Source organism: Argiope bruennichi, chromosome 10 (assembly GCF_947563725.1).
Source record: "Argiope bruennichi chromosome 10, qqArgBrue1.1, whole genome shotgun sequence".
NCBI lineage: Eukaryota > Metazoa > Arthropoda > Arachnida > Araneae > Araneidae > Argiope > Argiope bruennichi.
Window position 1 is genome coordinate 94,228,017 of NC_079160.1, and position 23,983 is coordinate 94,251,999.

General features: G+C 26.6%; 1 protein-coding gene across 1 annotated transcript in view; it reads left to right on the forward strand.

Moving 5' to 3' along the window:
- Nucleotides 1-1,119: 1,119 nt before the first annotated feature.
- Nucleotides 1,120-23,983, forward strand: part of LOC129989197 (polycystic kidney disease protein 1-like 2) — a 42,354-nt gene continuing 19,490 nt past the window's right edge. Inside the window, exons 1-13 of the mRNA XM_056097575.1 lie at nt 1,120-1,258; nt 1,942-2,093; nt 2,669-2,791; nt 4,090-4,212; nt 5,420-5,528; nt 6,444-6,523; nt 6,957-7,087; nt 8,174-8,297; nt 11,927-12,320; nt 16,967-17,211; nt 18,980-19,204; nt 22,612-22,713; nt 22,804-22,919. Of these exons, the coding sequence (XP_055953550.1) occupies nt 1,174-1,258; nt 1,942-2,093; nt 2,669-2,791; nt 4,090-4,212; nt 5,420-5,528; nt 6,444-6,523; nt 6,957-7,087; nt 8,174-8,297; nt 11,927-12,320; nt 16,967-17,211; nt 18,980-19,204; nt 22,612-22,713; nt 22,804-22,919 (2,009 nt within the window). The 5' untranslated portion in view covers nt 1,120-1,173. The remainder of the gene's footprint in view (nt 1,259-1,941; nt 2,094-2,668; nt 2,792-4,089; nt 4,213-5,419; nt 5,529-6,443; nt 6,524-6,956; nt 7,088-8,173; nt 8,298-11,926; nt 12,321-16,966; nt 17,212-18,979; nt 19,205-22,611; nt 22,714-22,803; nt 22,920-23,983) is intronic.

The window sequence follows — 23,983 nt, forward strand, 5'->3', positions numbered from 1 at the left end:
ATACTTAGCAAATATTATGACTTATGATTGAGTAACATCTATGTTTATACATAAAATTATTTATACAGAATTTGACCAACTATATCTAGCAAAGTGTAATATTAACCTATATTTTATAATTTATAGAATTTGCACTTTTTTATGAAGTTATTTATTTAGCAACTAGATTAGTAACAATATTTAAATCAATCTGTATATAACCCAGCAGCCTAAGCAGCTACTCTGCATAAATTTGCCATTGACTTTAAAGAAAAATTTCAGCATTGCTCCTAAAATATGGCAATACATTTCTTATATGAAAATTAAAATTTCGATGGCTGGGGAGACAAAAAGATGAATGTATATTAGTTTTTTTTAACTAATTAATTAATTTAAAAAAATTAAGGTTAATTTAAACGTATTATAAAGAAAGTGCAGCTTTGTTCTTGAGTTAACTTTATGTGTGAATTTATATTCAAACTGTAATGATAAAAGTTATAAGTAATTTATTTATGCAGCTTTTTTACTTTTGATCTGTCACTGAATCTTTAGTTAAATATAATTTATCATACTTATTTACTGATGCTTTTATGTGATTTTGCTAATTTCAGTTCTACCTGGCTTTGTCATTGCATTTTAAGCTAGAAATATCGTTATTTCATTAATTAGAATTTCTTTGATCAATTTATTTTAATTATAACTCCTTAGTACTTTATTTGAGTTCTAAAATTCAATTAAAATCATAGTTATATGATAATGTTACAAATTTATTATTACCCTTATCTTCTTCAAAAAATCTGCTATAACACTCAGTAAAGAATTTTAGATTTGTGAAAAATATGCTCCTGTTTTTTCAGTAAAATATGGAGAAGAAACTTTACGCCTTTCTTATGGCATGAAAACGAAAGTTTTAGTTGTCCTACCATTTGGTGACCTTGAGATATGGTGCTCCATTCAGGATCATTTAGGAGCAGTGACAATGTATAGTGCTGCTAATTTCACGGTAATTTTATTTTATAATTCTTAGATTGAAATTTATTTTATTAAAAGACAAAAGATAGACATGTTTCAATTCTGATAATTTTAAAACTGATAACAAGGAAGTCTTTCTTTCAGACTGGATTACCAACTGAAGAAGAACTTGAAGAATACGACAAAAAGCGTTTCTTTGACAAAGCTTTAGCGGAAGGTAAAATGGCTCTTGCATCACAAATAGTGATTGCCAAAAATTCAATACTGATGGAATATAGGAGGCTGAGGAACAGACGTGGTGACTTTGGTAAAGCTGTGTTTTAATTTAGAGCTTATAATTCTTTAAAACATTTTTATGAAGCAAAGGCTTTGCACTTAATTTAATAAATATCACATATGCTGTGTGCAGTTTGATATTCTTATTTTATTTGTAGCAAATGAAATTAATTTTGATGGAAAGCTTAATTGTAGTTATAAAAAACTTTTGATAGGAAACTAAACTACTTATTCATTAATTTTTTTTAAATAAATAAAAAATAATAATAATGTTATTATATTTAATTTGACTTATTCAATAAATTAACTATTATGTTCAGCTTGTTTTAAAGTAATAATTGCATATTTTTTAATTATTTCATATTAATAAAATTCATCAATTTATATAATGTCTTATCTTATATAAAGGATAAGTGGTCTGGAATATAGCTATAATTTTTATTAATTCGCAATATAATAATGTAAATATTTGCCATGATGTGAAATTAAATATTTTTAATAAATAATATAATTTTTTGTGGTAATTTTTGAACCAAGTGATTGTAGATATATATCTAATACATGTGTATGTTACAGAATAAAATTACATATATTTCTTATCTCTGTAGTCTTTTTAGCATAGTTTTATGATTTTGGATATGTTTTATTTTTCTGTGAAGCATTTTTTTATTATTTCATTTTATTTATTTTTATTTATTTATTTGTGTATCTAAGATGATGTTAGTGAATCTGCAATTGATGCTCGCTGGCAAGAATATCTACAGTTAGATGGAATAGATAGTAGTTATTATACACCACAAGCAAGAGATGAAATTCGAGAAGAACTGAGGGAAATAATGGAAGCACAAATGGATCGAGATGCATTAGTAAGTTGTATTTTAATTTAGTTTCAAATGCAGTTTTAATATTTAATTGATTTTTTTTCGATACTGTTACACATTTTAAAACCTATAAATTTTGATAATAAAATCACCCACAGATATAGTAATTGGCTATAAAAATTACATTAGATTCATACTCATATCTGTAGACTTGCAATGGAATTAAAGTGACATATTTCTAACACAGAAATGGAAATCGAATTATAAATAATAAAAATTTATTAATTAAATGGTTAATGTGAGTGAAAGTTAATAATTTTGTCTGTTTATTCTTTGATTCTGTTCATTCATATTTATGTTACATACTAAACTTTTCAGATTTTAAATGGAAGAATTTATTAAAAAGGTGGATGCTTACAGGCTTCAGAACAGAGATTTCTACTCAAATTTTTGATTATAAAAAAGTAGTAAAATGTTATTAGAGTCAATAGAATTTATGAAAAATGTAAAAGATTTTTTTTTTAATATTTCCTGTTTTTAAACATTTAAATATATTGTTAATATTCAAATATCAACTCAAGTCAAGTAATCGGGAAATTTACTTTTTTTTTTTTCTACAGGTGAAAAATAAAGAAATCACTAGATTACTGAGATTACCTATGGAAGCTCTACCTGATGCTGAAATATTTGGTGGTGCTTTGAGTGCTGTTGCAGACAATGGACCAACTGATTTAAGTGGAAAAGTAAATAATTCTTACTAAATAATTGCAATGGAATAAGCAAAGCAATTTTTTTAAAATCTTTTTCCACTCTGGATACTTAAAGCTGAATGATATTAAGAAATTTAGGATAATAAAAATTTTGCCTTTTAAAAATTTAAAATTCTACTACAACATTATTAGTTGTTGTCAATTTTATTACTTATTAATGCATATTGAAAATAATGTTTCAGTTTTTGAGTTTTTAACAAATTAGCATCTTATTAATCTTTGGCAAAAATTTCCGGAATCATTGGCTTTGTCACATTTTTTCTTTTCGACTTCATCGATTATAAATATAAATATTATTTCATACAGAATATTAATCCTGAGCATCAATAATTTTTTTTATTTTTAATCAAGAATATTTTTTAATTATTAAAATATTATTTTGTGACAATTCTTTTTTGAAGAGAACATGGAAAAAAGTCTTTGCATTGCATTCTGAAACTTATGAAATGCTTTATTTTGCTTTATTTTATTTGAAAATAAAGTGTAAGTTTAACATTGAAATGTGAATAAAAATATTTTTTATTGTTCTTGAAAATGATTTATGTTCATATTCTGAATTAATGGGAAACAATTTAATATAATTGACAACATTGAAAAAATTTAATAAAATCATTCATTACATTGTAGATTTACATTTTTATGCCTTTTTCAGAATAACTATTGAAAAGTTTTAGTATTTACAGTTTTTTTAAACATAAAGCAATTCATATCTATTGCTTTTTGTGATATGGCAATTTTGCAATTTCTTCTCCATTCATAGCCTTATTTGTAAATTAAAGAATTGTTCATTTCTATCATTATTACTCATACTGATTTTTTTTTTTTTCATTTCTAACAACTTCTTCAATATTATGTGAGTGTTCTGGAATTCCAAAAATAAGATTCATGCTTTATTTTGTAGTATTACATTTTTCTCTGTAATTAGAATTCCTAAAAAATATAGGCATGTTTTTTTTTTTAATTCTTTATTCTCTTTAAATGCTTGTCACTTTTATTTTTCAATAATGAATTACTTGCTATTTACTTCAATAAAACTTTTCAATTTAGGGGGAAATTATGATATATTCAAAATATAAATGCTGAATTATTTTAAATGATAAAAAGTCAGTCATTAAATAAATGCTTTGGTTTAAATTTGAAATAAAGTATTCAAAAGCATTAACTGATTTTAAAATTTATTATATAATAAATAATATAAATAAATTAAAATAAATTATTCAAAATTTTAATGTATAGATTGAATAATTATTGCTAAGTTTCATTTTTTTTAGCTAAAAATAATGAGAGGAATGGAGAATATGTTCCAGATTATAAACATTACTGATGTGCCACATCCAGAAGATAAGAAAATTGTTTTCAGTCAATTTGGTAATTTGGCTGATACCATTGCTGGAGTAAGTATTTATTTAGTTATTGTAATATATATATATTCAATTTGAAGTTCATGAGTAACCCTTTTCTGGGTGTGGGAGGTCGTTTTGAAATCAATCAATATAATAGATTTTGTTGTAAAGTAAAACCGTTGAAATAATATCATTTGTAAATATTTCTTATTTGGCTTTATGTTGAACATTTTATAATTTTTTTTAAATTAGGAAAAAAAAATGCATATTTTTACAAGAAACGTAAATACAAAGAATTAAAAATTACCAGTCATCACTCATTAGTTCAATTTGCAAATGCAATGTGAATATATAAAAAATGATGTTATGTGCAAGTTATTGCACTTAACATTGCATTTTCTTGTTATATATGGTGTCTATATTTTGTTGTTTGGTGAATGCTCCTTTCAAATAAATTTTTGATTAAAATGTATAAAATGTAAATGATTAATTTTTTTCATTAAAATAAGTTTTGAGAAAAAAAATGAAATCAATAAAGATGAGAATAAGATATAATGCAGCAAAAACCTTATTAATTATTTGGCACATATGATATAAAACAGCAAATATGTAAAATTAAAGTTTCTATTAATGGCAATTATATATTGTGCAATAATGCAATCATAATCATATTAAATATAAAGAAAATATGAAATGCACAATGAAAAATAAAAATGCTTTGTTACGAAGTGAAAAAAATAATGGTGGTTGTTTCTGTAATGCACAACAGCTTCTTCAACAAGAAAAATTAAATTCAGAACTATGTTTTTAAAACAAGGTTAGCAAAAGAGATCAAACTTCATCATAGAAAATTAAATTAAAAATAATTCTAAGGAATTTTGAAAAAATTGATCACTCTAAAGCTTATTACGTTGTTGTTTTTTAGAATATCTTTTTGGTTACTTAATTTTTGTTATGCCTTATTATCATGGCATTTCATTTTCTTCTTTTATAGGCTTTGTTTAATACATGAAGACTTTTTAATATTCTGTCAACAATATAATGTTCATTGTTATTATATTTAACTAATTTAATTTTTTCCTGCATGTATCAACTGATTCATTTTAATTTTAAGGAATTTATGAAGTAAAATTTTTTATCCTATATACATTGTTAAAACTAAACGACATCATGCTTCATAATCATTTTTTCTTATAATTTTTAGTAAATAATATATTATTTTAGGTATTCAATTATTTATGCAGATTTTTTTTTTCAGTCACTTGCAGAATCAAACATAGCTGGAAATTTCCTTCCCGGTGAGATAAAAAGAGCCGAAGAAGTGTTGGATTATAATGCCACTGAGCCAAACTATTTTATTTTTTATGGTAATAAATAGTTATTGATTAATTTGTAAATCAAATAAACGTAACAAATTTGATACAGTAAAATAAAAATTCTTTTCATTTTAAAGTTGCAAGAATTAATTTTAAAAAAAATGTTTTTTCATACTTTTGTATTATTATGATTTTTATAAATTTATATTTAACTTAAATAATGATTTTTTTAGAACTATTCTTATGAAATTTTTTATGCTATTTTTATGGAATATCAAAAATTGTTAAATCTTATTTCATATTCACAGTTTATTTAAATGTGCCGTTTTTGTATTAAGATCAGTTTAATAACTACAAATTATGATCTATGCTTTAGCTTCATAATGAGTAACTATTTATCAAAATAATAAGAAGTAAAGTAGAGTGTATGTAAAATTTGGGTGATCAGTACCCATGTACCTCTAAAGTATCAATATCTAGCATAACTGGAAGCAATGTGGTTAGTGCTTATTTAATATATATCAGATTTTAAAGGATTCAAATAAATTAAATCCACATTTTGTAACAAAATAAATTTTAATTTATATAATGCTTAAAAGTAACTTCATCAGATCTTAACACTGGTTAATAAATACAGCTACAATTATAGAATAAGTGGAAAGACATTCTTCATACCATCCTAATGAAATTTGCTTCTAGAGGTGGAACTTCCAAGTCTTTATATTTCTGTCATAAATCAAGAATTATTTCCCTGTTCATATATCTAGCCTAGTTTCCCATCATACCAACCTCATATGTTACACTAAGTGCACTATTTGCTACACTTCTTTATAAGTATGATCTTAAAATGTAACAGATATGAAAAAGTATACTCATTTAGTATTTTAAAATTTTTTTTTTAGAATTAAAAGATATTTTATGCAAATCTATTGTTTACAAAAACACAATTTAATATTTTCCTTACAGTTGAAGGTAATCGAACTGAAGTTCAAATGAACTTGCGAGAAAGAGCTGTAGAAGCTGCTAAAGATGGCCAGTCAAGTGAGGTATGTTTTGTTCAGAGTTCATGATTGTTTAAATAGACAAATTTGATTATGTATGTTGATTCTATTCATAGCTGAATTCTGAAGGGTATATTTTCTTCAGTCATCTCCTTATTAAGGATATTTTGTTTTCTCTATTGTCTAATTAGACAAGAATTTCTATTCTGGTAATGTGTTATCACATTGATTCAACTATGTATCCACAGAGCAGTTGAGACTTTCATAGATTACTGACCATTTTTGTTTCCAAGATAACGTCTGTGAATGACTTTATTTTAAATTAAGTTTACAATTATGATAATTTTATGCATGAACCATGTTTGGATAACCCAGGTATGGGGTTAATTTCATGAAAAACATTCTTTTAGATCTTATGAATTATTTTCTTAAATTATGTAATCCTAGCTTTCTTTGAAATAAAATGTTTACTTTTTAGGCTAAAGAAATGGTTGTTAAAATCAAAGACATGATTTCTACTATACAACAAAGCTGCATGGAAGAAATAATGGTGGGGCCTGAGCCATTTTATACAGAATCAAGAAGTGGATTTCAGATGACATTCTTCAAGTATTCATGATAATTTTTTAAAAAAAATTGTGCTGTAAACACAGATTGATTGTGATAATGAAATAAAACATTAAATAAATCATCAATGAAATAAAACATTAAATGAAGAAGAACATAACAGTTTTTTTACTACTACAAATTTTTATAAAGTTAAAAGATAATTTTCTATTATATTAAATGAGTAAAACATATGAAATGGAAAAGTTTTAAAATTATTAAATGCAAATAATCGATTCATTATCTGTGATGAAACATTATAATGTGATAATTTCTTTTTGCACAAATAACAAAAAGTAACGTAAGATAGCCCTTATGGTTTGGTATATTGCACTTATGGTTATATATCAGCAAACACATATAAATCTCATTTCTGTGTTTGTGAATTGGTTATAGAACTATACATATACATTAAGAATAATGTATAAGTAAATAGTTTTTATTGCAAGATATTCAAATTAACCAGATATTTTATGAAACTCTCTTTAACAAAATACTTAATCTATTTTGATTTATTATCTTTTTTAATACTTTTAAAACATTTTAAAGCATTGTTTTATTTGCAATTTCAATATTCTAACTTAATGTTAAACGATTCTGCCATTTCAATGTCAGACAGTTTTAGAGTGCTTGAAATTATGGGCCTTTACTTTTATTTTCCATCTTAAACCATTTCTGTAAATTGCAATTTTTGGCACTATATTGATGAGCTGCTTCCTGTGCTTCAATTTGAAGTAATTTTATATTTCCTAAAAATATCCTATTTGTTTTATATTCCCACTTTCATCGTTTTTTCTAGAATATTTTCTTGTTACTCTCTTCATATTAAGTGATAATTAATATAAATGGTTCCTCATTAGCAGTTTTTCCATGGTTTGTATGACTATTCTTCTGATTTTTTGAAAAATGTAAAATTGGGTAATACTGTATTTCAAAATAATCTTAATATGCCAAAAGTTTTAATGTTATTAATCAAGTCATGTTTTTCTCATCTCATATATTTGTTCAGTAATTACAGTTAATTGTTTTATTTGTTATTGTTAATTACTACAAACTTTTAATAAGACCTCATTTCATTCTTATTTATAGAAATTATGCTTCGAATTTATCAAATGAAATAATCCAACAAGGAAATTCTTCAATAACTCTGCCAGATTTATGTTCTGTTTTAAATGATCTGTGTGAAGGGAATAACCTGGCTGTAGGAATTCAAGTAAATTATTTTTTAATTTTACTATTATTAAATTAATGCCATTTGTATATTGTGATTTCATTATAATTTTATTTTAGTACTTTTATAATAAGTACTTAGTATTTAATTACTTTTTGTTAGTAACCATAACTGAGGTTTCACTTTTTTCTAATTGTTATCAATCGACAGAAATGCAGTCCATTAAATGCATGGGAATTAAGATAGAAATACAATTTAAGCAAAGCAATATAATGCAATATAAAGCAATATAATTATTCATATGTAAACATTAAAAGTCAATTTTAGGTTAATTTGTTTCTGGGGGATATGACTGTTAAGCGAAGAAAATAATTTTTGTTAATTTTTATAAGAAAGTAATTTTTACTGTTTTTAATATATTGGTCAAATTATCAGCAGTTGTATATCTGCTTTTCAGAGTTTGTGATGTAATAAATAACAAACTAATATGATTATTAGTAATTTGCCTTCATATTCCATTTAATCACTATTAGCTACTGCCTTTGGGAACCACTTGAATTTCTGAGAATATTTATTGCATGCATAAAGCATTTCTGCAGAAATAGGGATAATAGCATTTTTCTGAATTTAATTTTATTATTCCTGATATCGAATAATTTTCTTTTACATTATTATTCTGCAATATTTTTAATATTTCAGCACTTTTTGTATAAATCTAATTATTCAATTAGTTATTCTTATTTTACTTTATGTCTGGTACAATTCATTATTTTTTGAAATTCAGTTTTTTTCTCAATCCTTTTTCATGTTTCTAGTTATGTTGAATTAAATCATTCAGTCATACTTTTATAGTTATGATTTTCTCAAAAAAATGTGATTTAACTTTAATTCCACGTAGAGATTTAAACCATCATTTTTTCATCGATTTATACTTGTTTTGTTTATTGTCTATATGAATCTATCTAATGAATTCAACTTATATGACTGTGACAGTCACATGCAAAGTTCTAACAAAGATAAGGTTTTAGCAAATATAAGTTTTGTGTGGGTATAATATTAGTTTGTAGCCTTATAAATATACTTGGCTTTAAAATTAGCATAAACAATCAATATTTATCCTCGTGATGCCTCTTAGACTGGTGTTCAGAGCATCTAGTTTCCATATGATTTGCCATCATGATTGTCTACATCTAACTTTATGTTATTTTGCACAGTTTTTTTAACTATACATTTTTTTCTTAAATGAGAGGCACAGAAGATGCTTCAAAAGTATGCCACATTTTATTTGTAATTTATAAGCAAGTATAATAGCATGCTAGTTGCTTAAAAATTAATTAAAAAGGGCAAAGTATAAATAGCAAGTATAATTTTTCATCATACTGTATATACTAATGTATGACAAAGGCTATGCTTACAGATTACACAAAGAACACAGAACACTCTACTAATAATAAAGATGACTTTGTGTGTTTTGGCACTTTTCATGCCATCTGTTTGTTCTATAACAACCAAATTTGACACACACACACACACACACACACACACACACATATATATATATATATATATATATATATATATCAGGGAGTAAAAAAGTACTCTTTAAAGCAATTTTTTTTCTTTAATTTTTAATTAATTGAAAATTAAACTGAATTCTGGTATTTTTCTGCAATAACTTTTAAAAATATTGTTGTACAAAAGTAAATTTAATACTGTTTCAAAATTTAAAAGAAAAATTCATTTTAAAGACATCAATTTAAAAGTTAAGTAAATTTTTCGTAATTTTTGACATTTTCTTTTTAAAAAAAGATTTTATGATTAATTTTCAAAAATATATTTCAGTGTTTCATCAAATAATTAATCGTGTGGTTTGCTTTCATTGTTGAAAGCTAAAGAAAAGGGTTTCTATTTAATATTTGTGTCTTTTACTTGATAAATATATTTTTAAAAAGTGAAGTTATAGTAACCCGAAAGTTAGAAGATAGGTGGTCCGGCAATTACGTTTTTAATATCACTTTGATATCAAGGAATTATTTGTCACTTGAAAGGTTCATTTACTCAATGAACAGAATAAATATAAAATAATTAAAATAACAGGGCTTAATGTCTAAAAATTGGATGAAATCATAGATATGAAGTTATATCCAAGCGATTTAATTATAATAAAACTTAAACAATATTCCTGGCAAATCAGCTATTTTCTGAAGATGACTAATGTAATGTAACAAATTAAAATGTTATTACCAAATTGTCAAATAATTTGAAAAAAAAAAAAAACTTGACCTTCATTTCTTAGCTTTTAACAAAGGAGAAAGTAAAACACAGGATTTGTAGAAACTATGAGAATTATTTAAATTTCATTGCAACAATGAAAGTATTTCTTGAAAATGCTGCATAAAAAAATTTTCAAGAAGATTTATGATAATTAAATTCATATCGTTAATAGAAATTTCAAAAATTCGTTCTGAGTTACACATTTTCACCTCTTATCTGTGCCAACTTTGCACTGTATCAATCAACTCAACCAACTGTATCAATCTGTGCCAATATTCCTTACAGGACCCCACAGAACACACATTTTTCTTTAGTAGTAGAGATAATTCATAGTAAAGATAATTATAATAATTTCTATTAATGACTTGATTCTAACTTCTTGTTATTTTCTTATGTAACAAAAATTGATGTGCCTTTATCCATCATAAATTTGTTGTTACAAGGATTTTTTTTTTCTTTTTACCGATTATCTGCATCATTTGCTATTTATGGTTATTCATATTGTTCTTTTTTGTCACTAGATTTTTTGTCCATCAATAATATAAATTTGTGCATTAATCATAATTTTAACATTTATATATTTCTTGATTATTAGGAAGAATTAAAAAACACTTTTGCTGACCATTTAAGTCATCCTAGAAAGTTTATCTATTAGCACAGGATATTGCATGGTATCTTCACAATGTTCGATATTCTGAATGCAGCTCCCTATCATAAATGTATCATATCAATGTTGTTGGATATATTTTACTATTGAGGGTGTGAGAATAAACAGTTAACATTATCTGTTTTAAACCTAAACATCTCATTTTTTCTTCATCACATAGCAAACAAGATGAAAAATAAACAATGCTTAATAAAGAAGAAAAGGCATTCTATTAAATTAGAATAATTAAGATATGAAGTTAAAGGAAAAGTATATTTAAAGAAAAGAAAGGAAGATTACTAATTTTTAATAAGTATAATAAAAGAATAGGCTACTTAATTCTTCTAATAAATACTTCAATATTGTGTTTTTCTTTACTTTCATTTCAACGTGGTATGTTATCTGATTTTTGGAACAATATGAACAATAACAAGATACAGCTCTTATTATTTGTGCAATAATAGCATGCTTTCACAGCCAAACAGAACTTAGAGGATGAGATTATTATTATTTCTCAAGTTCATGATATTTAGAAATTTTAATAAAGTGATGTCAGCAAATGTTACAAATAAAGAATAAATAAATTTTGAAAAAAATTGCCAATTGTATTTTTTAAATTTTTATTATTAATAGTTTAGCCAGCATCAATCTTAAACTATTTTTATATTTAGGATAATATAGACTAAAATAGTGGCTAAAAGATTCTTATTTATTTTCTTGTTTATTAACATTTAATTTTTCTTTATTCCAGGCAGTTCGTTGGACACAGCCTTTAGAATCTTATGGAACAGAATCTGATAAATTAAGCGAACATTCAAATGTTATTCAAGTTGATATAACATCCAGAGAAGGAAATTCCACCATTTCTGTTTCCAATTCTTCAGAAACTTTTAAAATTTGTATTCCTGTTTCTGTTGACAATACTGAAGATAAAATGGAGTATATAGTTCCTTCTTTTTCAAGACCTGATGATATTTTGGTGTACCATACATTACTTATAGAATCTTCAGGACTTACTGCTACTGTAAATATAAAACTTGATGATCCTGGTGCTCCATTTATAATTCTGTATAAATATGGTGATCTGCCATCCTTGTTTGATTATGAAGACATTATGCGAATTCAAGATTTGAATTCTGAAAATGGTGAATATTTTAGCTGCTACTTTCAATTTTATAAAAAGTTTGATTTTTTTTAAAATTGTTTTTTAATTATTTTTTTAGACAGTGAAATTAGAAAAAAAAATGTGCAATATGCACAGTGTTAAATTGTAATCAGTTGATAATGTGCATTTAAAATGAGAGGATATATACGAATACAAATTAGTTTTTATCATTTACAATGAAGATTTTATGTAAAAATAGTCATGTTGAGTATTTCTGGGTGAAAAAGACTCCTTTTTTAAAAAAAAATATTTTTGTTTCAAAATTGACATTATCTCTTATTTCCAGGAAATGTTTTATTTCCTCACAATCTAACTTTGGCAACTAGTTTGTTTGTCTAGAATATTAAATGTGTGTAATTTGAATGCATTTTTATGCATTATTGCTATTCATAATTTCTTTAATTAAAGTATTTTTAAGCATCAGATTGTGATAGACAGTAAAGTTAGAGTATTTTCATTTTATATCTGTTTTGTTTAGTGTATAAATGAATCTTCCTAATGAAGTAAAATCCTGTGCCATCATAATGCTAATAAAACATAACTGTCCAGTTCATTTGTCTTTACATTGGCTTCCATGGTATAGTAACTAATTTCTTATGCCTCACGTAAACTAAACAGATATCAAACATTCTTGTAACAATGAAAGAATATTATGCAGTTAATATTTAATGAAATTAGGAAAACGGTATATTTTAGTGCAACAATTAAAACAATTTTATTGTTAAAAATTATGTAAAGAAATTGTGAAAATTCAGGAAAAATTGCTTGATAATTAAATTAATATTCTTAAATAGGCAATTTTAATTTTAAAATGATGCAAAAATCCTTTTTGTAAATTAACACCACATTTGGAAGTTATCACAATAAAAGCTGAAAGTTTACTTAGTTTTTAATTCATTAAATACTCATCTTCAAGAGTATCATCTTCGTAACAAATTCAATAGTTGTGGCTCAAATGCTCTGAGCTCTAGAATTCCAATAAATACATATGCATTTTTCTTTATTATTAATACAGTTAATATCAGCAGTAAAATTATCAAAGCTTCTTTCTGTTGCGGAAGTGAGCCATTCAGCAATGTAATGATTTGAATTTTTCTGATAATGTATGTAATTCTAAGGTCATTGTGATGGCAAATTCTTTATTAGCAGTCATGCAGAAAAAAAAAAAAAATCTGCTATCAATTTATTTGCAGATGATGTCTTCGAATTCCAAAAATAGTAGCTACCTACCTGATCTGCACTCACTACATTTAATATCTTTCATGTTCATCTGTTGTTACACATTATCATAGTCTGATTATTACTTTTAGATGATTCAACAATCCAGCTTTATTTCTTTTATATGAGTCTTATTCTTGAAATCATCTACTATTTCTCTTTTGTACTTGCCAGATCAGCTATTTCATTTTACTCCCATCTTATCTGAGAAATAAAAAAAAAATTATTCAATTTATTAAATAGTAGGATTCTAAATATTTCTTGCTACCTCTATTATATTGAATATTCAAGCATGTTGCTTCTGCTCTTCAATTGGTTGTTCAAAATAACTGCAGCATCCATAACTAGGGCTTAGTTTGAAATTAAAACTTAAATTGCATCTCTTGAAAAATCATATTAGTATTAATTTTTCGATTCAGTTCTATTTGCTTTGGAGCTCGGTATTTAACATGAAAGTAGTTTCATTTTTTATGGGGCAAGCATAAAAATGATTATGCTTCAATGCAATAAGTAGTATCATCCACTGATGATGTCATTTGTTGCAAAGAATAGCATCATTCATTGATGATGTCAATCATTGCATTCAAGCTATAGTTTATGATCAGTTGGGTTGTCATTGCCTTTGGTTTCTTTCCTTCAAACGTAAATTTGCTGTATTTACTAAAAGCTAATTTTATAAAATCACAAGTACATTCTTTTTTAATTTTAAAATAATTTATAATTATTTGTTATGCTGCGAATCACATAATAATCTTAAGCTTTTTATTTTCCAAAAGATCAATGCTGTTAAATATATGTTTTAAGGGAATAATCTAAGAAATTTGTCTTTGAATAATCACTTGAATCTCCTTTTGAATAATCACTTGAATGTATTACATTTCGAAACTTCTATAATTATATGTCTGATTTTAAAATAAGTAAATAAACCTAATGCCTATTCAATATATAGGGTCTTTATAAATGAATATATCAGCTTTGCAGGACATTCATTTAAAACCATTACTAAAATGCGAGTGATAGTAATGCGTTATCATAATTTATTCCACATTTTTTTCTGCATATCTAGTGTGCAGTTTTGAAAGGAGAGAAAGGAAAAACCTTTTATTCATCTTCTTAATTTTTTTCTGAGGCTTCGTCAGACAGCAGGTATGTATTTCACCACTACCAACTGATGTTGATGAATTTAAGATACCTATCTGTAGCTTTTCAACGTATCACTAGATATGCTGAAAAAAATGTGGAATGAGTTACTGCATTCCCTCGATAATGTTCATTTTTCTGAAGGAGCTCACATTGAACACTAATAATTATTTTGAGTTTAAACTTACACCTTTTATTTTTGATTTCAGATGGACAACAAGGTTTGCTTTGTTCACTTTTAATAGCAATGCAATGTTGAGATATTCATTATGATTCCATGCAATGTAATTGATATGAATTATATGTCAATGAAAGAATTTGGAATTCTTAATCAGTAATAGCACAAGGAGAAATAATACCTCGGCTGATATATTTTTCTGCACCTGTAATTTATATATAAAAATGTCCTTAAAAGTATAAAATAATCTTACAAATATTTTGCTTTCATAGTGTAACCCAAAACTGGCAACTGAACTTCAGTATATTTTAATTCTGTTCTACCAATCATACAAAGCGCACTTGCATACAAGTGGTCATATGTAACTCAAGAAAAATCTCAACTAGACAGATTCAGCTCGCCATTTATCTTTTTCTATCGAATGTCTCCAACTCGTTTCAAAGAAAAAAATGGTCAGCTGAAGTGCACAGTACATCAATAAAAATTTTTGTAATGCGCAATGTCTGCTTCATTAATTTATATTCAGTTTTAATATCTATAATTAATAATTTGTCAGAAGAAATTTATTTTGATGACATTATTAATGAACTTGCTGAGAAGAAAGCTAGAAGAGTGCAATTTTAATTTAATATTTTGTTTAATGGAATAATTTTAGTACATCTAATCAATATATATGTAATCGACCACAGTAGTCTGTAACACTGGGTAGAGTTTAAAATATTCAAGCCTTTTGATCAGTGTTGTTATAGGATGTCCAAATTCCAATTTCTGATTTGGGGGAATATTCTTAGGAACTGGGATGAGCTCTTTTTTAATTTTAAATTGAATTAATTATATTGAATTAATTGATTTATTTGTTAGTGTGCAAATGAACCTATGTATGAATGTATAGCAAAAGTCAATGAGCTGAGGTGTGTAATTTTTATTAACTTATATTTACACTGATTTATTATATTCTTAGGAACTAAGACGAGTTTTTTTTTTTAGTTTTAAATTGAATTGGTTAAATTGAATAAATTGATTTATTTGTTAGTGTGTGAATAAACCTATGTATGAATGTATAGCAAAAGTCAGTGAGCTGAGGCGTGTAATTTTTATTATCTTATATTTACACTGATTTATTATATTCTTCCATCATGAACCAAATTAAAGGTTATTGCTTATTTTTTTTTTTGTTAGTGCATCATTATTTGTTTCAATCTAATTTAAGTGATTAGTTTTGATTTGAGTATTTGTGCATATTTTGGATGAGAAAGATCCCACAGCAAGAAAACAAACTTTCTAATGTTTTTATATATTTACATCTAAAGTCTACTGCAGGATTGTTCATTGATTGATTGTGCTGATTGATCTTGTTATTTTAAAAATTTATAAGCACTCTACCTATGTGCATGAGATTTTCTACTGCAACTTCTGTTAGTTAATCTGTGGCATTTAGATCGAAGATATTGTTAGCAGGGTAACAGTTTGTCTAGACGGACACATCTTCTAGTTTAATTAGTTTAATAATAATTACATATTTTTCAAATTGTTCTTCTATATATGCATATTCATATTTTGTTTTCCAATAAATATCCTTCAGAAATGTGATGTGTATCAATAGACTTTTACAAAATTTTGTGTTTGCTAAATTTTGAATATGAGCCAAGACCTTTTTTGAAGAAATTAAAATCTATCTAAAGAAATTAAGAAAAATAATCAACACTCATTTTATATTCGAAATTTATCTTTGGAATTTCGAATTCGATTAATTAAGTTTGTTGTTCATTCGTTAAATACCTAAATCATGTTTTGTTTTATGTACGAATAATAATTTTTTCGCTATTTAATAAACTGCAAAATTTTAAATACATTGGCGCCAAAAATATTTAAGGATATTGTAAGGTGAGGAGGCAGCTTAAATTAAACAGAACGATAGCGTTTCACTTCTAAAAACTGATCTTGTTATACTCCTTGTTTGAATTACTCTGTTACAATTCATATTACTTATTCTAAAATTTTTTATTTAAAAATTAAATCCTAAGAATATTTTTCCATGTTTTTAATTCGTTTTTTATATTAATTAATTTTTCTTTTTGAATTTTTTTCAGGAATTTACACTTTGTTCATTGGATCTGATATAATAATTGAGGCTGGTAAGAATTTATCAATTGGCATTGGACATGCAGCAAATACAACTGATTTAGATACGTTCTTTGAAAACCCTGATCTATATAATTTAACTGTTGTCAATATGACCAATCAGTTTAGTTCAAATTATGCTATAGAAATTACTACAACTGGATGTTATTATTTTAGTGATGTAGAGGAAAAATGGAGTACTAAAGGATGCCATGTAAGTCTTATTTTTGCATAATATTTATTTTTTTATTTCTGAATAAAGTGATAACAGACTTTACAATCATTGTACAGGATGCCGGAGCTAAATGAATCTAAAAGAACTAGCCGCCTTTCACGACCAGCTTGTTCACCCAGATTAGTGAATTTTTGAGCTGTTAAATCTTTAATATGAGATTTTTTTTGAAAAAAAAAATCATATTGTTATTTAGTAAGGCTGGAAAACAGGAATTTAATTGAATCAGTCTGTTGCAAATTACTACCGAGCAAAGTAAAAAAGTATATATACTATGAAATAAAGAAGTTTCGATAACATGGAGAGCTCTTTTCCGAGTATACCTAAAAATATTTTGCAGAACCATTAACTTGCTTCACGAAGCGTTGAATTAAATGCAGTTGTAAAAACATTCAATGAAGCAGTCGGAAATGTTTGTGGGATGATTTGTTTACATTTGTCTGTTCCTTTCGGCAATAAATAATAAGAACGATTCAAATGTCCCATACGTTTGTGTTTTATATGTAATAGTTTTTACAGATGAGAACACTTGTGATTTATTCTATGATCCATTCATATTAAAGAGAGAACCTCCTTAATTTGTTTTTTTTTTTAAAGTTAATCAAGTTTAGTATCAGTTATATTGTAATTCCGCAGATATTTAACTGTAATTGAACTCTTGCTGAATAACATTTGAAGTCTTATTTGATCAAATGCCAAGAAGATAGTAGAATAAACAGAAATTAATTTTGAGGGGTGCATATTGCCAATGCCTTGAAAGAAGCAATTTCTTTAGTTCATCACTTGGTAAATATTAAAGAATACGCTATATCAGTCATATCTCAAATTTAAATCTGTTCAAGAATTGATATAACTTTTTTATTACATTATAAAAATTACAAAATAAATCACAGTTAAGAAAAATAGTAAAGATATAATAAGAAAGAAAATTGCTAATTACCAGAATGCAACATTATTGAGAAAATGATAAAAATCATTTAATAATTGAAAAAATGGTCACCATCTAAAAGATGATTAAAAAGGCGCGAGTTTAACTAAATGAAAATTTATATACATATTAGTGTTTTATTTAAAGTTATATTTGTTCTCTGTTTTTGTTTTCAAAATTATTTAAGAATTCATCTACAGATATATTTGTATATATATTTATAATAAAAAGAGCCCATTTAAATGCATTTCAGATTTGTTTAATTATTTATTTTTAATATTCCGTTGTTGAAAACGATTTTTTTTAACAAGCTTATTTATTTTTAATTTTCCGTGTTGAAAACGATTTTTTTTAACAAGCTTATTTATTTTTAATTTTCCGTTGTTGAAAACGATTTTTTTTTTAGTCGTACATCTTGTAACAAGCTAGGTGATTAAAATTTTTACAAATTTTTTAATGTGCCGGAAAATATTTATTTTATGCTCTTTTAAACTTCTATAGAAGTTATTCTATTATGTTGTGCTTGTAAGTTTTATCTTTCTTCCATAGCCATTATTCTGCAGTCAAAATGTCCTACGGCCATCCAATATTTTGCTATATATGATGTATATTAATGATTTCATTTGTGTGAACTTTATTTGATTTTCATCATTATTTTCCTTTCTTATTCAAAGAAAATAAGAAACATCAATAAAAAAATTATAAAAATTGTGTTTAACTATCGATTCTGTTTAAACAGTAATATGAAAGGAAAACTTGATGAAACTTATTAAAATAATGCATATGTATTCTTTGATTAATATATATTTCTTGGTATTATAGGTTGTAGAAAGTGTTGCTGGTGTTACCTGCTGTGAATGTAATCATTTAACATCATTTGGAAGTGGATTTTTCATTACCCCTAATAACATTGATTTTAAATATGTGTTTGCTAATGCAGCTTTTGAAACTAATGTTACAATTTACGCAACAATAATTGTAACATTTTCTGTATTCGTTTTATTTCTTATCTATGCAAGATGGAAAGACAGGAAAGATGTACAAAAGGTATACTGAAATCTTACAACAAATTCATATATTTTAAAAAAAAATTGTTTCATTTAAATGAATGAAAAAATTATAATTTATAATAAATGAATAATTAATAATGATTGAATAAATTCTAAATGGATTATAAATTATGCTAAACCTCAGTCCATTTATGTTTTTCTTGGTCATTTAATTTCTTGAGAGAAAAGAACACACATCTGTAATTGGATTTTTAAATATTTGCATATTATTTTTATGTACATACAGTTTTTTGTGTGCCTTTTAAAAAAAAGAAAGAAAAGAAAATTATTTGGTATTGTTTTGAAATATTTCATTTTTATGTATTGATTAATAAAGGAATTCGAGTTGTTAATTTTTATTTTAATTTATGATTTAATTTCGTATTTTCTGTACTTATTTTTACGATTAAGAAGAAATGTGTTAATTACTGTGATGATTAGTTCTTGTCTTTTAATATAATAAATTTAAATTTAAAGATATAATGGTTCTTTTAGATAGATTTATGATAATAGATGTATTGATTTCAATTGATTAAAAAAATTTCTACCCTTTAAATTGCATTAAATATCATATCTATAATAATTTGTTTTTTACTTTTTTTGGGTTAAAATTGATAAAAAAAAGTTATTAAATAATTAAAATAAAATTACAACTAGTTTATGCTATATGAATTTTTGTATGGTTAACACATTGTAATTCATCCTTGCTTTCAATCATTTATATCCTGATAAAATTTTCATTTATTGACCTTTGTGGTATTCTAGTGCTATTGCACGATGTGGCTAGTGTCAAAAATTTGTGCGTAGCAGGGAAAAAAGTAGTCACAAGAACACCGAATCTTAATAATATGTATATTAAAAATAGCATCAAATTGGCATTTCAGTGAAAAGGATTTAATCGTCATCATACTATAATAGCTTGCCAACTGTTACGATGAATTTTAGTTTCTAATTGTAAATGACGTAGATGTACAGTAGATACTGTAGAAACGGAATTCAGGCTTATTCGAAACGTTACAATTTGGATTAAAACTTGGAAATTAAATCATAAAAACATCAAAAAAAGAAAGAAAACCAATTTTAATTCGTGAAATTAAATTGAACGAACATACAGTAATGAAAACTGTAACTATTGTGAGATTTGCATAAAAAAAAAAAAGGAACTACAAATTGAAACATGTATAAAGGCTCGTCACATACATGTGAGTGATAAAATAGTACGGACAATTGTGAAATAAAGAAAAAAATTTATTAAGCGAAAGTTAAACCACTTTTGTCCGAATTACATAGATGATATGCAATATGAGATGGATGCATAGATATCATTAAGTTATCTATGTATCCCTCTGTTAAAAGTTAGTAAGTTTATGAAGAATTTGAAGTTATTCCACTTGTAGAGCGGTATCTGAAACATAGGGCGGCGTTGGAAATCAAACGAGAAATTTGAATTTCAAATATCCTTATAAATGTTCAATAATATGCAAGTCGGGGGATCAGAATAGTTGTTTTTCATTGCCTTTCGCTTTTCCATCCATCCTTGAATGTATCATGGCGGCTAAAAAGAGTGGTTGCCCTCCAACAAAGACAGTCTGAACAAACATATGGAGCTCATCGGCTATTGCAGTGCGATACTGATCACCTTTTATCCTTCCGCACAAAATAACAGGTGATCTAGCACTGCTCCAAGATATAGGTGCCTTCAAGTTTCGTATAATTTGTTACTATATCAGATTATCATATGAAGATGCTTGTAATCGCTTTGTCACGCTGCTGAACTCCAAAAAATCACTACGTTGCCCCTTTATCTCCGATATACTCTGGAATTCATATGATATCGAAAATGCATATAATTTTGCCACCCGAGATCTCAAGAAACTGCCTTTAAGTTTCATAGTAGGTAAAATGTAGGCAAGGTTATATATGTATTTCGGAACGATTTGTTGCATGAATATGATCGATGGCCTGAAGGAAAATGAATATAGATTTATCAGACCAGATTGTTTGCTGCCACGATGGCGGTGATTTCTACATAACTGGCGGCAATGATAACCATTATGTGATGTCACCACTGATTCCGAATTACCACTCTATTATAAAGGTTCTCGGCATGTAGTTCCCTTTATAAAGTTCTGATTGGCTGAACTTTTGTGCTAGGAATTTTAGTCATATGAGATAGGACTTTTTGCCTCGGATATATGTAGCACCGGCACACTGATGTCGTGTTTGGGATCCACATTTCCCTTAACCAGTAATGAGGGCTTCACAGTGATTAATGAATAAAAACCTTGCCACTTTCGACTTGGCGCCGAGCTCGAGGACAACGAGGAATTGTATGGCCCCAACAAGTTGTTGAGTCTGGAAGAGTGATTATGGTGTAGCCAAGAAACAAACGTTTATTCTCAGAACCCTCCATCAGAAACTCTGACGACATACTCGTTCATAGTGGCAAAAAAAGGCTCCTATAAAGGCTTTTTCCTATAGGAGCGATCCTGGAGATGTCTATTAGATGTTACTATGACATACAATTGCTTTATTTTTGGGCCACTAGGTGTTTCAGTTACCACCTATTTTGATATACCAGCTTGATCTTTTTGATGCCATTTTACTGCCCTTTATGAATGCTGTTACTATGGCTAGTGATATTTTTTATACCCATCCATAATGGTTGTAGTTTTCATCCCTGAATTTTCTATAACATTCCTTTTTGGAATTTTGTCAGGTCTAAACTACAGCTTCTTTCAGAGCGAACGATGGGCGCATGCAACTTTTCCGATTGTTGATAGGTTGGCATCTTTCTCTTCACAGTCAATAGGTAGCAAACTTTTATGTCAGGTGGGACGACTGTCTTGCAGTTGGGAAAGGTTCGCAACGTAATATTTTACCACCCATTTATGCAGATATATTAAAATTATATAAGCACAATACAATATGCAAGTATTCTATTTCTGTTGCGATAATAATTTCCTTTTGTTGGAAAAAATGCACCAAAACCTATTTGCCGAGCTTCCACTATTATTTTTTTCGATTTTGACATATTTTTTCTTTTTTCCTTGCAGAATTTATTTGAATATTTGGAGATTCGAATAATTGGGCTTCAGATAATTTAAGCTATTGTTAGTAATAATCATAAGCACTTAAAAATCGGTTTAACTAATGCATATAAAATAAAGAATTGTAAGATAAAAAAATTATTATGTTTACCAATTTTTTTTTTTTTTTTGCGGAATCTTTTACCATTTTTTAAAAAAAATATTGTTTCTTTTTATACTGTAATGAATAGAGATTACTAAAATTTGATGATCATTGATTTTTTTTCTCTGTACTATTTTAGCATATAAATGTTTTCATTCCAAACACTCTGTATTTTGCTTGCCATGAACTAATTTTCTGCTTATATTCTTGCAGCTGGGAGCAACTCCTCTTCCTGATAATGAGCCTGGAGATAAATATATCTATGAAATTTTAGTTTTCAGTGGTCACCAGAGAAATGCTGGAACCAAGTCAAATGTAAATTCCGTTCAACGTATTATGACAATTTTATTGTAGGTGGTAGCCAATGTATGCCACTGACAGTTACTCCTGTTTTTCATATTTTAGGTATTTTTCATTGTATCTGGAGAGGAAGATGAAACAGAAGTTCGCCATCTTGCTGATGATAAACGTCCGATACTTCAGAGAAGTTCTGTTGATGTATTTGTTATGTCTGTTCCTCGGTGAGTTCATCTTTCAAAATAAAAAGCGATTGGAAAGAGTTTATATTAAGATGATTGTTCTATATACAGAATGATCCAAAATAGGTGATCAAAGGTGAAGAGTCTATGGAAGATACCGAGCGAAGCTTCTTTTACCCTATTAGCACAAAATGATCGACAATATTGTTACGGTATCTTCTTGTCATTATGCAGGATTCAAAATATTGAATATCGGGGAGATATCGTAGAGTATCTTGAGCCAATAGAATCCTCTCAGTTTTTCTATGATCAGAAATAAATCACAAAAGTGCTAATGGGCTTTAAATGTTGAAACCGATGATGAAAGCAGAAGCATGTGTTATAAGTTAAATCAGTGGAAAGTGTTTTCCTTTCGAATCTATCATATACTTACTGAGTACTGCGAGTTTTGCGTTAAGCTTCCTAACTTAATGAAGAGAATCAAGCATCATGTTAATCGATTAAGTTTAAAGATTTGATATGCTCAAAGTTTTAGTCTCCAGGACACATGCCAAATTTTATTTCTGATGCTGTATCTGAGTAATCGGGTTTCCATGTGCACGAACCGACACAGAGTTGAAAAATTAGACACAGAGTTGCAATTTTAATTCTAAAATCATGTACTATAATTTATCCATCTGATAGTATTTTTGAGTTATTGAGGTCACATAAGCACGAACAGATAGATGGACAGTTAACTTTTTTGATTGATTTGGCTCGAAATTTGATTTAGATGTACAATTTTGGTAATAAAACAAAATATCAAATTTCAAGAAGCGTATTGCTTTTTTTTATTGCGTTTTATAATTTACATGTGCTCAAGTAGGCAAACTTTCCATTGACGAATTTCGTCCAATATTTGATAGATATTAAAACTTCAATGCTGAATCATATAAAGGGTTGTATCTAACTTGAAGCTTTTTTAAGTTATCTCTTATCGTAGAGTATCTTGAGCCAATAGATCTTGAACCAATAGATAAAGCTTACACAGATAAATATAATTCAAAAAGGCGTTTGTTTTAGGTTGTTAGAGGGAGAGGGAGAGGAAGAAAATGCGGAGATCTGTC